Raw genomic sequence first — 18,755 nt, 5'->3', positions numbered from 1 at the left:
TTTAACTGAGTAATACACTGTGCTGGTTTACGCATCTGTGTGCACAGGCACATTGTAAAAAATGGGCTATATTTTACCTCCGTAATAAAAAAATTATTTACTGAGCTTTTTCAAGCTGCAGTGTGCAAGAGGCCCGAAATGTAAAAAGGTGCTTCACACATCTATGAACAGTAAAGTCTCTCTTCGCAGTGCAAATAAATCTCTCTGTAGTGTGCTGATATCGAATATTATTTTTTGTTTCTGGAGCCTCTAAAGTATTGCACCAGCGATCAGCAGATCACTGGTGCCACGCAGGTCTACCCCTGACCTGTCAGTATATCTGCTTGCTCTTGCATCCCGTATGAACAAGCAGATACTAATGACAGGAAGGCTCAATGAAATAAGATTGTGACAGGGGGGAACTTCTGCCCCCTTGCTAGCTGTCACAATGGGGGGGGGCCAGTCAGATCGTAACATGTTACACCCTGAATATGGGTGTAACATGTTACGAAGGGTGTACTTATCTTTTCAATTGCTGAACCTATGCTAGACAGGGCCACATAGCCAGTGGGGTTGATTTACTAAAGGAATAGCACATTGTTTTTGCAAAGGAAATTTTCACTTGGCTTAGTAAATGAGGTAAAGCTGAGTGCAAATCCACTCTGCAAAAAAATACCCGATCATGTGCAAGAAAAATTCCATAAAGGGTTTTTTGAGTTGTCACAGAACTATATTTCATACATACTATGAAATTGGAAATTCATGCTGTTTTAATAATATGAATTATTAAATGCAGTCTAGATGTGTTTTTTTGGGACTCACATATGTCACTAATACATGCTTCACTTCATTTATATTTTTATTGTATTTGCAGGACCTCTGGAAGCTGGACGTTCTGAGTCAAACAGTCGCAGCCAGAGCAGAGAACGGGGAGAGGAAAATACTGACACCTCTGACAGCGAAAGCCTCCGTCCCCAAGTCAGACGTCTCAACCAGCAGCCACAGGTTTCCAGACCTGGGGAAAAAGGCTATGACCCCAACAGGTTCGTGTGTAATGTAAACGTTTCTGTAAGAATTTATATGCTTGCTCCTGTGTTGGTGTTATCTCCACATTTGTGGAATATACATGTTTAAATGACCTCTGATTATGGCTCTTTGAGAGCCATTCTACTGCTACATGGCAGAAAGTGGCAGCAGATACTATGTATGACAGATGCAGTAAAACATGGGGTGAGGTTAAATTTCCTGCTGGGGACTCCTGTTCTGGTAATCTCTGACAATGGTGGGATTTCCTTATTTTGAGGAGATTTTCTCATCTTGACAGGACATGAGCAAATCTCCCAGGTTCTAAGATTTACACGTCTATAACAAGTAGATGCACACAACCAGGGATACACACCAAGTGAAAGCATTACAATGTATAAACATTTAGTAAATAATGTTTTTAGAGATGCATGTGAACAAGGTCAACTTAAAGCTTTTGTCAGTGTTTGTTTTCCTTTTGTTTGTTTTTTTTACCAAGAAGGCAAAATGTTTTTGTTTAATAAAAACTGAGATTACAGTATAAAGCATTGAGTTGTACAAAAGTTGAACAGGAATGGTTACAAACAACCAAACTAAAAAGAGACAACCCCATGGTGACAATCTAAGTATAATGCTGATCATAACACAGTAGTGGAGACCTGCACAAAAGATTGAATTTGCCGGCAGCAGAAAATAATCAGCACATCCCCTACATGGAAAAGATACCGGTATATGGAATGATATATATACATGGAAGATAGTATATGAAAAAAATACACACATCTACATGGATGATCATAAAAAAAAAAGCAAGTGTACATCCAGTATATGAAGCTAATAGTTCATCCAGACCTTCATTATCTGAGAACAGGTATCAACAGATTGCAGCCAACAATCCCAAATTTTATTATATTTGACAGGGCAGTCTCTATTAACATATATCATTTTCTTTAAAGTGAGGGTATTTTTAATATTTGCCGTCCACCCCTTCAGTGTAGGAGGAAGCGTCTGTAGCTTTTGTCTGTGTTTACAGAAAACACTTTCAGATTTACAGTTTATTAGTGAACAAACTCTGCTTTAGTCAATTCCCATTGACCCAGTTATTCACCATGACCCAGTTATTCCCCTTCTTAGACATTTTGCCCCTTAAATTGAAAAGGCGAATCAAATCTGTCAGTCCAACTGCCCATTAAAATCCACATTTCCAAAAATCACCTTAGCCCGCTCAATACATTCAGGTGTGAAAGTCCCTTCATCTTTCCTGTCTTCTGTCTAGCCAGGAAAAATCTAGTGCCAGGCTGCTTGAACACTAATGTTCCATAGGCTTGGAAATTGGAGACTTCCTGTTCCTGTCTTTTGTCCGGAAGGTTGGGGGTGGCACACCTGAATGTATTGAGGGGACTGTGTGTGTGTTTTTTTTTTTTTTTTTGTTTTGTTTTTTTTTGTTTTTTATGTTTTTTATGTTGAATTGTTCTTTAAAAGAAACCTCTGAACTTTTTTTTTTTTTTTTTATCCTTCTGTTATTTCTCTCTGCAGACTGCAGCTAGGGGACTGTCAGTCTGGTGCTCCCCCCCAGTGTACAATACATAGGCAAAGCATACAAAAAAGAATACAATTTTATACAGAATTTACAAATTTCCTTTACACAATACTATGCTCGAGGAATGGAAAGGTCATCCTTTTATTTAGAGTGTCATATGTATATATATATATGAGAAACTAAGACTGAATTCACACTGAAACAGACAGCTGCCGGAGCGCTGTACCTCTCTGACAGCTGTCCGTTCAGACTGCAGTAGGGGGTGGTGTGGTGCATGGTTCAGCGCATCACAAAGCTCTTTTTTTTTTTTTTTTTATTTCACTGGACTTTATTTCAAGTGTATAAAAGTACACTTCATGTCCCTGTACAACTGCACAATGCGCTGCCTTGCTGTACAGTGACATGCGATCCAGTATGATGTGCTGTGATAAAACGCAACAAGTCTACATTTCATTGCAGCACATCTCCAGACTGCATTGCACTGTGAATGGGGTACACAGAAAACAATTGTTTTCTGTATGTTCTTGCAGTAACTTGCATTTTACCAACCAGTAAAATGCCTGCCTCTGCACATAGTGTGAATTCAGCCTTGAGTCTACATATCTGGTGGCAGCCATTTTGAGTCTCTTATCTTACCACTGTTTGCAAAATTACTCTGCATATTCTAATGATGGGTAGCAAGAGACAATGTTGTCTGGCCAGCCCTGGTTAGACTTTTCAGGAACTGATTTTTCTCTTTTTATGTATGATGGGTACCGTTTTTTTTTACTCAAATAATTAGTGTGATATGGTAAGACATGGGTGCTCAACCTGTTGAAGAGTGAGGGCCACAATGAAATGGTTCCGAATTTTTAATTTTTTTTATTTTGAATAGCATAATGAATATTTTCCTTCTACAGCCAATGAATGCCGGTGGGAGAGAGAGACGGAGAAGTCGGCTTTCAGTGGTTGCAGGAAGAAAATAGAGAGAATCAGTTTATGTATAAGTCACCCCCTTCACCCCTCCTGTACAAGTGTAAAACAGAATGCAATAGGGAGGCCACGCGGGTCCTGTGGAATATAGTGCAGTGTCGTCCCTGTGACCCCTGATGCTACACCAGTGATTGGGGGGGTGTGGTAAAAACACCTCTTAACTATGGGGATTTACGCCCCCCCAACCTCAACTGTGAAGTCCTTATCTATAAGGCTGCTTTCACACTGATGCGCTGTGGTTTACCCACACTGTGGGTGCAGCACAGTTCACCTGTGGCTTTCCTGAGGGTTGTCTGCTCTTTGCCATAGACTATTATATCTTGCAGGTGTGGTGTACTTTCTGAAAGCACACCAAAACTCCTGGATTCAATTTGAGGTGGAGGGTTACATCAGAGGGCTCCGAGGGCCACAGGATGAGCACCCCTGTGTTAAAACTATAATACGCAGTATCAATTCTCATAAAGTGTAGTGAACTGCTGTAAATAATGGTGACATCTTATGGTCTTGACATTTTATTGTAGGTATCGACTTCAGTTTGAGAAAGAAAGCAAAGATGAAATTGAACGGAGGAAGAAAATTGCCCAGGAAAAAATCCTGGAACCTGTTTCAGAAACCGAACTGGAAGTTGATATAATGAAGATTTACAGACCTGGATCAGGTAACTTTGTAATGTTATTTAAATGCCTTTTTTCTTGAGGTGACCATAATGTAACTATTTTCAAGGAAACACAGTGTATTAAGAGGGACACCATCATGTTTTCTACTATTCAATATCTTAAAGGAGAAGTAGAGCCAAAGCTTTTTTGGCTGTACTTCTCCTATGGATCACAGGAGTGCAGTACGTTCTGCACTCCTGTGACCCAGTTTCAGCTGACAGCGGGCCGAAACCCGACGTTGGCTGACGTCACTCAACCAGTCCAAGCTGGGGAAAGATCCCAACTTTAAACTCGGGATCCACCCCAGAGTCTGGAGCGGCACCTGGCTAAGCCTCTACAAGAGCCATTAAGAGCCTTAGCAAGCCACTCCCTCATCTTCCACAACCCAGCACTCCAGAGTGGCTGTGAAAACTCAGTGGTCGTGATCTCTGAGTTCTCACCCTTAGAGTCGGCGGGGGACAAATGCAGCATTGGACCCATGTTTCATCCTCCTAGGTAAGTATAATTGGGGGGGGAAGCCCATACTTCTCTTTTTAATAATAATTTCTATTCTTTAAAAAGGATTATTTATACAAAAAGGGGTTATACATTTTATAAACGCTGGCAAATTAGGAATACAAGGGCATCCAGTGACAATTTACTACAGTAAATAACATTATTGTCTCTCTAGTGACGAAAATCAGGAGCCACATTACAGACTAGTATACTTTCTTTTAGCAACCTTTACCAGAGACTTGCTTCCACACTGGGGCATAATTCTGCTCCTTTGGGAACTGGTGGGGGGGTGTTTACTATCTGGTCGTATAATTTGTTTTCACAATATAGCAGTCATTTTCTGATGAGTGTAATTTAAGGCCCCATTCATAATAGTGTGTTTTGAATCATGATGATTCTGCCCACAATTTCAAAATGCTCTGTTAAAATGTGAAATCGCGAAACCGCATGCTTAGGTGGGATTCATTTTATTGGCATATGAAAACACTTTGCAGTTTTGTCTCGATTGTCATGCAATAAATAGCAAGCTGCAAATCGCATCAGGCAACATGCATCATGTGATGTGGTTTGCCGCAATTACTTTTACAGAACGAGGGTGCATTGCCCTACGCATCAGAGGCCAACGGTATAAAACAACCTTTACTGAGGACTTTTTAATAAATTGTATATGTAACTGTGTGTGCTTGTTCACTTCAAGGGGGTTTCTGAGCTTTGTAAAAAGATCTATTTGGTGGTCAGTAATGGTCAGAAAACAGGAAAAAGACCATCCTTCCCACTGTACTACTGTGCAGCCACCTAATGTGGCCACGAGGGGATGTCTGTCAGGTAGTGTCACAGCCATGAGATAAGTAGTGTCCACCTTATCCAGCAATGGTGATTTTAGAAGCCTTATTATATCTGTGGCACAAGACTAAGTCTCTTTAAGAAATGTACATTAAACAATAAAGGTTAAGACTGAAATAAACCTCATTATTTCCTGAACTCCCTTTTTTATACAATTGGGGGTTCAAAAGTCCCCTGGCTGTAAAGAGTGTAGAAATCGATCCCTATACTTCGTGTACCTATTCTGACCATTTATAGTAAACTAATACCATATATATCAAGGTGGTCAAAGCTATGATTTATCATGTGACAGTTGCGGCAGATGAAACAATAAAGAGTATTTCATTACAGATAGTGCTAATAGCTGTTAAACAGTAACAATATGTCGCTCTTTATTCCAGCAGCCTTGTAGAAAGACTGTGTACCAAAGGGATAAAGACATGAAAATGATATTGGTAGTTGGGTAGTGTGAACAGGCCTTCTGATCTCCAGTGTTTAGTGAAGTTTAAATAGCTTGTATGGACTGAGCTGGTCCAAGCAAACTATTTACTTCACTAAGCCATTTAGCACCCCTCAGCACTGTATGGACTGTATGTAGCCTCAGCTACATACAATACATAGCTCTGTTTTTTCAGCAGTGGGATGGGAACGTCACATCCCACACCTAGTACAAAATTGAGTTGGGCTGAGTGCTGCTCAGCCACTAGCAACGTGCTTTGTATTTGCTGAATGAATGCAAAGCTTCCACTGATTGGCCGCTGCATGTATTAGTGAAGTAAATATTTAATTTGGACTAGCTTGGTCCAAACAAACTAAACTTTATGGATAGCTGAAGACCAGGTTTATGACCTCTGCAGTAGCTACACTATATTAAATTGGAGATCTTTCTTGCAATTATGGTAAAGTTACCTTTGCACTATTTACATATATTAGCATTTCATTATTTGAAAAATAAAGTCCAGATAAGCAGATGGAGAGATGTAATATTAACTAAAGATGGTTATAAAACGAAGAATTTGGCCTCTGCAATGGAGACCTGGGTAATAAAAACAGAAGTGGGTAGGCTAAAAGAAGTTAGAAAGAAGGGTTTAGAACTGAACCTGTGGCCAGGCCATGGGAATTCAAGTATATAAATATTTTTAACAAGCAAGCAGTATATGAGCTGTAAATCCCTTTTCCATATTCTCTATTTAGGAATGGTAACAGTCTTGTGCAGTATAGGAAGGCTTCCTCAGCTAGAAATTGCCAAGGAGGCCAAGTATAACAGAACTGGCACGATTAAGTAGCTCTGTGCAACCCATTTTCTGTGAATATTTTTACATAAATTTATAAAGGAAGCAAGGTGGGAAGAAGAGTAAGACAGAAAAAGAAAGCTGAGGGCAAGAGGAAAAAGGATGATGGAGGGGTTAGTGTGTGGGAAGGGGGAAGAACTCCCTAGGCACTAAAGAAGGGTTACTTCAGAAATCCTACCTTAGCCTTCTTGGAGGAAGTCACTCGGCCGTGATGGATTATTAGTTCGTTTTTGGTTCCCCTCACTGGAGCACTTTTTTCAAATCTCATTAGTAACAGGACCACATGCAATGCTAGTTTGTCAAAATATCATTCAAAAAGCTATCTCGCATGATCCAGCATTTGGTTAGTTGCAGTCTGTAGGCAGCGTTAGGGTTTGTTTGGCCATGTACTAATGATTGGAGAAGAAAATTCCGAAAATAACTTTTTCCTTAAAATTTTGGAGATGGGAAAAAAAAAGGGAAAGGCTGAAGATAAAATTGAAGAAGGACCTATGGGTTCATGTACATGAGCATTTGTTGGCACCTAAACTGCTTTTCTTTCCCGTACAAGTCAATGTGAATGCAAAAGCAGGGCATAGCAATTCCTGAAAACTAGATTTTCAAATACAATTCAAATGAATAATTTTGCAGTCCATATGGCCTCCCCACCCCCCATCCCACCCCCAAAAGTTGGATTGCTGATCCCCTTTTTTTTTTTTTCCCCCGATCTTTATGTAAATATGACATTTTATTAACTGATGGCTTACAAATATGTACGCTTCTCTTGAAACTTCCAAGAGTAGGTGTGCAAATACTGAGAACGACATTACCTTGCATGCATAGCACCATGAATCCCTTCAGTGGCATGTGTTTATCTCAGGAAGGGTATGCGCTGTCAATCAAGTTTTTCAGTAGGCAGGCATAAGTGAGGAGAGTATTCCACCATGTCCCAGTGTGCACTTCAAGGCCATATGTAACGGGAAGATGTGTGTTGACACACAGTATTGTAATGCTCTGCATGAACAAGCCTCCCTGGACACTACTGGTTCTGCTAATGAAATGTTTTGACCCAGGGACAGGAAGCGGGATTACACCTTCAGAAAGCAGTAGGAAGAGGTGGTATTATGAGTATACCACTGACAGTTTGCTAGAGTGCCACTGCTCAGAGGACATCATGGTAGGCAGCAGTTTTAATTGAATAAAAATTAGCATTTACATACTTTCTAAAGCACCTTAAAGGAAAATCAAAGCAACTTAGAAGCACTTATAAACATGCAGCATATAAATGCTTCTGAATTTGATTCAGGTATACATGAACCATTGGAGCTGTGAGTCAGAAGATGGTGAAAGCAATGAACAAAATAAGCCAAGCTTGGGCATGAGGTCTGAGTCTTTTAGGGGGTTGTTTATTGGTGAAACTCCATCCTTATAGCGATACCTAATATTGTCTTACATGATTTGCTTATGGATTCTTCTTTTTTCATTTTATCCTTTTAAGTGTTAGACTTCCCAAAACGGCCAGCCTGGAATTACGACATGAGCAAAGAGGCTGTGCAATTACAGGAGGAGAAGTCATTTAGAGATTATCTCCAGAAGATATACGAGAGTCACAACCCTCGAGATCTCAGCTACTTCGAACACAACCTGGAGGTGAGAGAAATCACTGCTGATAATAGGCAGGATCATCTTGGCTTTAAATAAACTTGTCGTGAGGGAAATGCAAAGGTTCCCATGGCTGACCTGCTACTTAAAGTGCTATTTGACTGGCTTCTATGCTGGCCCATCACTTTCCATCAAGAAACGGTTATGCTAATTGGAAAGGTCATAATTTTTATTTGTTTTGCACTCGCACTTTATTTCACTCCTTTGATGCAACGTTTGAGTAGTTATATAATTATATAGCATTTGTTTACTTCAACAATAATATATTGCCCATTTAGATATTTATTTTGGTTGATTTTTATGTCATTGCATTTTTTTTGAAGCACTGCACTATTTGCACATAATTTTTTATTTGTTCATTTCAAGTATTGAAGCAAAAGGGTCAGATTCAAAGCCAGGCAGATAGCCTTTTCAGAATTGTTGCCCACACATTTCTTTTGCCAAGTTTTTCTTAAAAATGATGGGTTTGCTTTGCCTTGCCAGCTGCATTTTACCAATTATTCCAAAGTTTGTTTCTGTTTGGCTAGTGTGGTCAGTCTGTTTAAAATGTAAGAAAACAAACCATACAACAAGCCTAACAAAAATCACCTTTTTCTGTTCTCTCTTTAGACCTGGCGTCAGCTCTGGCGAGTTCTAGAGATGTCAGACATTGTCCTGCTGATTACCGACATCCGGCACCCGGTCAGTATTATGTGTCACTGTCTCCTATTGTGTTTGCTTTGTAGTACTTGCTTTATATGCAGACCTGTCATTAGACGTTCTATTGCCTGATGCTATATGGCACAGCACAAGTGGTTGTCCTCTGATGTTATGCATTCATTTGTTTAAAAGGTAGATCTTTTTCAGTCAAATCATTCATGCACAACCCCAAAGTCAGTTAATATAGACCTGTATAAAGCAATAAATATTGTTTTTTTTCATACATTTATTTATTGAGTTAGGACTGAGAAAAAGTAGATAACCTTTTTAAAAATGCAATTTTTAATTCCATGGCCTAAAGCTGTGCAAGGATTGAATCAAAACCTGATATGCTCCGATAATGCCTGAAACAAGGCAAGTGTTTCAATCAACAAGGCAATTTTCCATCACTGTTCAGCATTCAACAGAGTTATTTTATTCCTCACTAAGAATATGAAAGAAAAGTGGTAATCATTACTGTCTGTCATTTGCGTTAAATGACAAACCGCAGCAGGTCTTGACGCTGCAACCCCAGCCAGATGTCTCTTGTTTGTTTCCCTTAGGAGATATCTGCCTTTGTGTGGCTGGTCTGAGTGTGGGAATGACCGAGTAACATGGGATCTGTTGCAAAGCAACAGATCCCATGTTGCTCACAATGCTAACCTGTTTCAGGCATTAGCTGAGCCAGATTATACACACGGCAACCTAGGCAGTAGCTTAGTGCTTGGTGCTTGTCCAGGGAACCCAGCTAAAACCTTGATTCTCCTGCAGTATATCAAAGGGATGGCAATGTTGGTTAAATCTGTACACCTGCCAGTCACTTCTTATGGAAGAATGACCTTGCAAACAGTTGATATCTGATGTTGCGGCCATGCCAGTACAACAATGCATTTCAGCCTGCAAATTTCACAATTTAATTGATGCCAGATAATATAGTACTTGTTACACTTCTGACTCTGTGATGATGAGAGCTGCTGCTCCCATACACAGAAGCTGTACCTACGTTTATCTGCTCCTTTTCTTCCCCTGTCCACTCGCCTTGTATTCTGGGAATAAAATCTGAAGTGTTCTGTAAATGGACAAGGGGACAGGAGGAGCAGATAAATGGCAGGAAGCTTCTGTGGAAGAGAGCCACAGCTCTCAATCACAGTGCCAAAAGTAGAGTGGGAGCTCTACAATCTAGCATCAGTGAAAGTTTCAGTAATAAAGAAATGGCAGCAATTCTGGAGGTGGCATACACCTCGAGAGTTAACTGGTACGCAGGACATTTTAATTAAAAAAACAAAACAATGCCTGAAGTTCTACTTTAAACATAGAGAGAGAGGGGCTTTTTCAGATACTCCCCCACCCCTTATGATCCTTGCTTAAGGTGGCAGCCTTTGGTATGATGAATAATGTAATAAATACAGGCCAGGTCCCCTTTACATAAGACATGTATACTGTACATACAAACAACTCTTACATTATGAAGGGAAAAGAAGGGAACATGGAAGGCAAAATATAAGCAGTTTAAATTTTATTTTAATTGCCACTCTCTTCTCAGCTTCACATGTGTAATTTTCCCTTTTCTCCCCCACTTCTTGGTTCATCTGCTAGGAGTGATGCTTGTGTCTCCACTTTCTTCCTCCTCAGAGTGCTGGTAATTGGTGGTTGGTCATTTAGGCTCCTGACACATTCACATGGGGGCAGGAATAATGTACTCAGTCCTGTGTAAACTCCAAGTTATAACTTCAAGCATTTGATTGAACATCCTCTCCTCTCTCCCAACATCTAAACAAAGTGGCAGGGGAGTAAAAGAAAGACAACTTAAAAGGAGCCAGACAACTATTTGATAATAAATGGCTTCTTATGTTTGTCATCCTTCAATAAAAGAGCATTTTTTTGGCATGATCAGTCATATTTTCAATATCAATGCCAAAATTTCACAATTTCTGCCAGGGTGTGCAAACGTTTAAGCACATTTGTAGAAGACAATGGGCAGGGCTTGACAATACTCAGTCCAAAAAAAAAAAAAAAAAAAGAAAAACCTGTCTTTTGTCAGCAACACTATTTGGGGAACTGAGTTAACTTCAGGCAGATAAACGGGTACTTTTTGTGTGTACTTGCAGGCTCTTTAAATGGTTAGACTTGGCACATGTGCATGTATTGCAAAGATGTAACGTATGGTGTGTTTGTTGTTTTTCTTTTTTTTTTTTTTTGTCTGGTTTTTTTTTTGTCTGGTTTTTTTTTTTTTTTTAAACTTCATATGAACTTTAAGTGGACTTGTTGTTTTGCTCTAGTACTGCATCAATGTATGGCTGACAGAGAAGCCTAGAGCTGGATAAATGGAGGGACCAGTGAGCAGGGGCCACACTATGACATGCTGAGTGGAGAGGGAGGGCGGGCTCACATGCAGCTCCTACTTCCTTACACCTGTGTCAGACTGCAAAGCTGGGTACACACACTGTGTGTTTTTCGGGGGTTTTTTCCCCTTAACCAGTAGGTTTAATGGGAAGAAAAACTGACATATCACTGCATCAACACAAGCGAAGTTGATGCAGTGATTTTTCACGCTGATACATTGTATTCTGACAGGGGGACGCCCCCCCAAACACCACACACACCACAATACACTCATCAGCGCTCGCAGCCAGTGGGTGCAAGCGCTGCTCAAATGCTGGTTTTCCAGCATGCCAGTTCGATAGAAGTTGGTTGTTAGACCAGTTTCTGTAGAACAGACAGCTGTACACATGGACCGAAATTCATCTGGCTCCTGCTGAACTGGACGATTTTCGTACCATGTGTACCTAGCTTTAGAGTCTTGGGGACCCTATAAATATTGGTTTTGAAACAAAATGTTTTTTTCTGGAATTGCTGTGGTTTGGTCACGTAACCAATAAAAAATGCTGTATTTAGATGGACAAACATCTCTCCCTATACCAGAGGTGTTCTTTATGAAAGCTCTTTAATAAGGAAGTAAATGCAAGATATTCAGAGTAACATTCAGTGTCTTTTAGGTGCTGCATTTCTCTCCAGCTCTGTATGACTATTTGACTGTGGACCTGGAAAGATCTCTGATCCTCGTTCTCAATAAGACTGATCTGGCTCCTCCATCGCTAGTGGTGGCCTGGAAACAGTATTTTCAGGAGATGTTTCCTCATGTCCATGTTGTTTGCTTCACATCTTACCCCAGACATCCAGAGGAAGAGCAGGACCCCTCTGCAGGTATCTAACTTGGGAGCATGTGAACAATTGGTGTTACCTGTCCTGTCATTGTTTTCATCTTTCCCTTCCTTTGTCATAACTGCCATTTTCACATCCAATTGTCTATAGTATCCATTTTATTTGTATGATACTCTGTTTTCTTTTTGCTACTATGCGATATGTTTTTGGCTTTTTCCTACTCATATGATACTTTTATTGTTTGTACACTGACTTGGTTTCTTTGGTATATTGTTTCTCAAATAAACATAAGACACTTGTTAAAACAGAACTTCACTCTCTCAATCAACATGGCCTACTTTTAATCCTTGAGCTGCTAGCATTGTTAATAGATAGAAAAATATATTGTATTTACTTTGTTTTAAACCTTTTATTTATTTTTTTACATTTCTTCAGTTACTTCCTGGTTTCCATGCCAGGGCAAATTATGTCATATATGCCAGCAGTCTTCGGGGGGGAGGGAGGGTTCTCAGCTCAGCCTATGAGTGAGCTAAGAGCAAACGGATTCCAGGTAGTAAATGCTACATGAATTATCTGCCTTTAGTCAAGATGGCCACGGCCAGAAATGCCAGGGGGTGTTTTTCAAAATGATTTCTCCGCAAAATAAGGCATGGAGATGTGTATGGTTGGGGAGTCTGCTTTGAATATTAAAAATTAATTAAACTGTGTTTTTGGTTTGTGGTGCTCAGATGCAGTGTGGTTCCAGTTTAAAGAGATCCTGTCACTTTATCCACTCAGGGCCAAGTGAGAGTGTCTGCAGGTCACCACTCCAGCTGAAGCACTGTCATATGGTCCACTTCATTAGAGAAGCAGAGCTATGGCTTGCACTGCCAAGTACTCACTAGGGCCCATATGTACCAGATGTTATCATGCATTTTTCTGTCCAGGCTTTCCTACCAATCCCTTCAAAAAAGTACTGCATGTTGCATTTTGAATGCATTAATTTGCAATTTGCCAAGCAACTCAGCATGTCAACAGTTGGCAGCACAGGTAAACAAAATTCATGTTAACATATGTCTTCTGATATGCTTGAGTTCTTTAGCTTTATGTCCAGAAAATATAGTCCCCAAATGGGAAGGAGCGACTATTTAATAGCCATCCTCATGAAGGCAGGTATTATGTCTAGAGGTATGCTGTGTCCACCAGTGAACTTGTCAAGAATTATGACTGTTAGTGTTGCAGTCTCTTTCTGCTCTTTAGCTGCTACTTCATTGATCAGCTTTCTTTTTTTTTCTCCTATGTGCTTAACTGATCTCTGCCCTTTTTTCTCCTGCCAGTGTTTAAGAAACGTAGAAAGAAACGTCGAATTTGGAGTTCAGCTTTGGGCCCCAATCAGTTGCTCCAAGCTTGTGAGATCATCACAGCTGGAAAAGGTAAGACAACATATACACTGCTCATAAAAATTAAAGGAACACATTTTAATCAGAGTATAGCATCAAGTTAGTTAAACTCCAGGGATATTGATCTGGTCAGTTAAGTAGCAGAGGGGATTGTTAATCAGTTTCAGCTGCTTTCGTGTTAATTAAATTAACAGGTGCACTAGATGAGACGACCCCTCCAAAACAGGAATGGTTTTAAAGGTGGAGGCCACTGACATTTTTCCCTACTCCTCTTTTCTGACTGTTTTTTACTAGTTTTGCATTTGGCTAGAGTCAGTGTCACTACTGGTAGCATGAGGAGATACCTGGACCCTATGGAGGTTGCACAGGCAGTCCAACTCCTCCAGGATGGCACATCAATATGTGCCATTGCCAAAAGGTTTGCGGTGTCTCCCAGCACAGTCCAAGAGCATGGAGGAGATTCCAGGAGACAGGCAGTTACTCTAGGAAAGCTGGACAGGGCCGTAGAAGGTCCTTAACCCATCAGCAGGACCGGTATCTGCTCCTTTGTGCAAGTAGGAACAGGATGAGTACTGCCAGAGCCCTACAAAATGACCTCCAGCAGGCCAATGGTGTGAATGTCTCTGACCAAACAATCAGAAACAGACTTCATGAGGGTGGCCTAAGGGCCCAACATCTTCTAGTGGGCCCTGTGCTCACTGCCCGGCACCATACGCTGGTGCAGTGGGTCCAGGGTTCCTCCTGGTGCACAAAAATGCCCAGCCTCATGTGGCAAGAGTATGCAGGTAGTTCCTGGAGAATGAAGGAATTGATACTATTGAATGGCCCCCATGCTCGCCTGACCTAAATCCATTAGAACACCTCTAGGATATCATGTTTCAGTCCATCCGATGCCACCAGGTTGCACCTCAGGCTGTCCAGGAGCTCAGTGATGCCCTGGTCCAGATCTGGGAGGAAATACCCCAGGACACCATCTGTCGTCTCGTTAGGAGCATGTTCCGAAGTTGTCAGGCATTCATACAAGTACAAGGGGGCCATACAAACTACTGAGTACCATTTTGAGTTGCTGCAATGAAATTTCAGCAAAATGGACTAGCCTGCTGCATCATTTTTTTTTTTTTTCACTTTGATTTTTGGGGTGTCTTTGAATTCAGTCCTCTGTAGGTTGATAATTTTCATTTCCACCAAACGATGGGGCATCCTTACGTTCCTAACACATTACCCAGTCCATATCAGTATAGATATCCAGCATGATATTTTTCCCCATTGAGATCTGCTGAGTTTTCAAAGTGTTTTAATTATATGGTCACCCGACTACCACACTTACTATATAGTTATCCTTCAAAGTTCAGGTATTTTCAATGAAGGGTACAGTTAAAGAATATGCAAACCTACCATTTCATATTTCTTATGTGTCTTCTGTACCATGTACTTGTATGAAAAAGTATCCTATTCTCTTTGTATTGCTTCCTGTCTGTGAAATACCTGGGGTTCCTGCCAGTCGCCTTGCCTTCCTCTTAAAAACTGACCACACTAGGCATGAAATCACAGGGTTGTCAGTTTTCTAGTTGTACTGGGAGCTAATCCAGTGATCAGGCTTGTTATGACATGACACACGGCAGATTAGTATGCTGCTGTTTCTCCTCCCCTAGCTTCATATGCAGCTGAGAACAGAGGGTATGTGATCCTTTTATTTAAAAAAAAAAAAAGGTATTTATAATATTTTTTTATATGTGTAAACAAAGTTTTGTCTTTCATGTCTATTTTAAACTGAATGGGTTGTTTGACAAGGTGAGGGTTTACATATACTTTAATGTTACATCATACAAAGTCATAGATAATTGTACACTTAGAGCCTTGCAGCAACACATTGGGGAAGGCCCTTTTCTGTTACAGCATGACTGTGCACAAAGCCAACTCCAAAAATACTTGGTTTAATGAGTTTTGCATAGAGGAACTTGAGTGGGCCTGTACAGGACCTTGACCCCAACCTTACTGAACACCCAAGGAATAAGTTGGAAAGTTGATTGCAGCCAGGCCTTCTCAGCTGACATCAGTACCTGACCTCACAAATCCTTGTTTGGCTGAATGAGCACAAATTTCCACAGCCACACTCAAATCTTGTGGAAAGCCTTTCCAGAAGAGAGTGGCTGTTTTAACAACAAAGGGGGTGCCAATTCTATAATGCCATGGTTTTGGAACAGGAAGCCCAGCATGCTTCTACAGCTGTGATAACCACTGTACTCTTTTTTTTTTTTTTCAAATGCACAATGGGGTTGATTTACTAAAGGCATTAGGATAGCCTTTTAAGTTAGCATGGACAGTTACTGTATTTGTATTGTTACAAGTTAATTTTTCGGCCCCATTCACACTTGGCCATTCTGAGAAAGGCCAAGTGTGAATGGGGCCTAAATAGAACCCCAAACGTGGTCCGATTTTGCTACGAAAAATGTGCAACACTCCTCACCTGAAAAGGTTTTGAAGCTTCCTTGGTGCTTTTATAGGGCAGTCCATTCAAGTGATTAGAAAAGCATTGAAAATGCACAAAAAACCATTATCGGGAATGAACATTCCTGCTACATGAAGTGTGAATGAGGCCTAAATATACGGAGATGTTATTCCCTTTGTTGTCCCCTAATATATAACACTGCACAGTGATTATGTTCCACCTGACCATATTTCTCTTTTTACCATCTTCCAATTCAGTTGATCTTTCTAGCTGGAGAGAGAAAATTGAGAGAGACACTGCAGCACTGTGCCGCCCTGCTAGCAAAGAAGGAGACAGACCATGCAAAGAATCTGATGATGGCGATGCTGTTCTGGCCCAGCAAGTCACCGATGCAGAATTAGGAGCCCCCAGCACAGAGCGCTACAAGGATGGCGTGCTGAGCATCGGCTGTGTAGGTAAGATATAACGAATGCTGTTTTAAAGTATCCCTTTTGCAACATTAGACCTCATTGTCAAGGGCATACTTGAGCATAGATCTGTGCGAAGGGCTGGTTTTGCCTGCACGTGATGCACAGGTGTTCCAAGTATTGGCCTGAAGGCAGACTCATTCATGTCTATTGGGATACAGTGGGGTTGAGTCACTAAAGGCAAATAGACTGTGCACTGCAAGTGCACTTGCTCTGAAATGAAGGGAAGCTCTGCTGATTTTTATCATCCAATCATGTGCAAGCAAAAATTCAGTTTTTTGTTTTTTTTCGTTTTCTTGCATGTGATTGGGTATTCTTTGCAAAGTGACTCTTTATCTAATTTTTCTATGCTCTGGAGCAACTCCACTTGCAGTGTGCACAGTATATTTGCCTTTAGTAAATCAACCCCAGTGGCTGCACATACACTGCTGCTGGTCCCAATTTTACAGCTGTGCAGGTACAGATCCATGTCCCTGAATGCAGCAAGTGTCTGTGTTCAGGGAAACACACCTGCATGGCTGTCAAATTGGGACCCGCAGCTGTGTCTGGTCAGTTGCTGGGTACCAATGGTCATGAATGGGAGTGCCTGCATGCGGATACATGAAATAGCTTTGAATCTTGTGCGGGCAAAGACAGCCCTTTGTACGCTTAAGTACACCTGTGTAAATGAGGCCTTAAAGCTTAACTCTGTGATAAGCAATTATTGTCTAAATACAAGAGGCGTGTGTAATCTTAATCAGATCTTAGTGTGATTTTGTGTATTTTTGTCTGTATCAGAGCTGTAATCCAGCATGGAAGTTTCCCTTTGTGCAGGAGCTTCTTGTGTAAAAGATTAGTCACTGATGCTCTCTGTCCATGTGCAGGGTGATTGGTCTTATAGCCATTATCTCTTCTAGCTTTCTGCAGAAAGTCTGTAGTGGGAGGACCTGCTGGTCCCTCCTATATCTCCGCTTTCTGTGCAGGCTATGCACACCCCAGTGACAATATCATTACTAATTTTCCAAGGTAATAACCAAGTTTGCCAAGGCATTTGGCGCACACAGACTGGATTTACTGTATATCCTTTGTGACTATTGAGGAAAATATTTAACTTTTTTAAAATTAAAAATGTGCCTGGAGTTCAGCTTTAGAAGTAGGAAAAAAGATTCCCCTGTAAACAAGAAGTATGATTATGCATCAGCAATTTTTGGCAGGAGAATCCTCTTTATTCATCACATTTCCTGGAAAGTTGGATTCTTTTGTGACTCCAAATGCAAAGATCGAGGAATGGGCCATGGGATGGGAAGGTATATAACATTTTCTATACAGGGGAAATTTTTTTTTTTCATACTCCTTTTATTAATTTTGCAACAGGGTTGTTTTAAACTGTGATATGTTTGCGTGATAAATGTCACAATTTGTGGTGGAAAATTCTATCAAAAATGTAATCTTCAGAGCCTAAAGGTGGACTTTTGACTGTTCATGTCAATCCCTGTCCCCAAGGAGCTTTTTAATCCACTATTTTCTTACCATTGCCATGCACATGTACACACACAATAGGACCACTGTGTGATATGCTTTTGAGAGGAAAACCAAGCTCCTTGAGAGAACCCACTCATGCAATCCTCTTGCCAGGAATTAAACTTCGTGTTGCAAACAAGAATCCGAGTCACTTCGCTGCCTGGTGACTAAATGGTTGCAATTCTTATACCAAATTAACAATCTATAATCTTGAATTTGTGATTTAAAGTGTTACTAAACCCAGGACCCTGCATTCATTATTTCTGGTCTCCCACAGTACACACAACATGGAAATGCAGTTATTTTACTAGGTATGAACTGCTAAATACCTTTTCTCATCAGCAGTTAGAGCATTCTTGTGACTTCTATCAGTGTTCAACTGAGCACTGTTTAAAGCTTGTAGTAGGAGTTTTCATTCTCCTCTGACTGTCCTATGAGGCTACATGACCCCTAACCCTCTGTCTGGACAGTACTGATTGGCCTTGTGCCGATCACATGCACCCTCCCAAAAGGAAAAAAAAAAGCTCTAGCAATACACACTAAACTGAGCATGTGCAGAGTTACTCCTAGAGCTCTAATATCAGCAGATGGATTGGGGACAGTAGAAGAAGGGGAGGATCAAACAGCCTTTTTACACAATGTGGAGAATAACCCGCTTAGGTTCCATAGTGAGTATAACAAGCCTGCTTGACTGCATATG

General features: G+C 40.7%; 1 protein-coding gene across 1 annotated transcript in view; it reads left to right on the top strand.

Annotated features, from left to right (window-relative positions):
• Positions 1–18,755, top strand: part of GNL1 (G protein nucleolar 1) — a 37,297-nt gene that overhangs the window by 5,141 nt on the left and 13,401 nt on the right. The window contains exons 2-8 of the mRNA XM_089656938.1: positions 854–1,022; positions 4,036–4,172; positions 8,257–8,408; positions 9,030–9,101; positions 12,095–12,302; positions 13,577–13,672; positions 16,346–16,543. Coding sequence (XP_089513064.1) covers positions 854–1,022; positions 4,036–4,172; positions 8,257–8,408; positions 9,030–9,101; positions 12,095–12,302; positions 13,577–13,672; positions 16,346–16,543 — 1,032 coding nt within the window. The remainder of the gene's footprint in view (positions 1–853; positions 1,023–4,035; positions 4,173–8,256; positions 8,409–9,029; positions 9,102–12,094; positions 12,303–13,576; positions 13,673–16,345; positions 16,544–18,755) is intronic.

This window comes from Staurois parvus, unplaced genomic scaffold (assembly GCF_062004578.1).
Source record: "Staurois parvus isolate SC_StPar_1 unplaced genomic scaffold, SC_StPar_1.0 ptg000950l, whole genome shotgun sequence".
Lineage (NCBI taxonomy): Eukaryota > Metazoa > Chordata > Amphibia > Anura > Ranidae > Staurois > Staurois parvus.
This window is presented reverse-complemented; position numbering and strand designations above follow the sequence as displayed.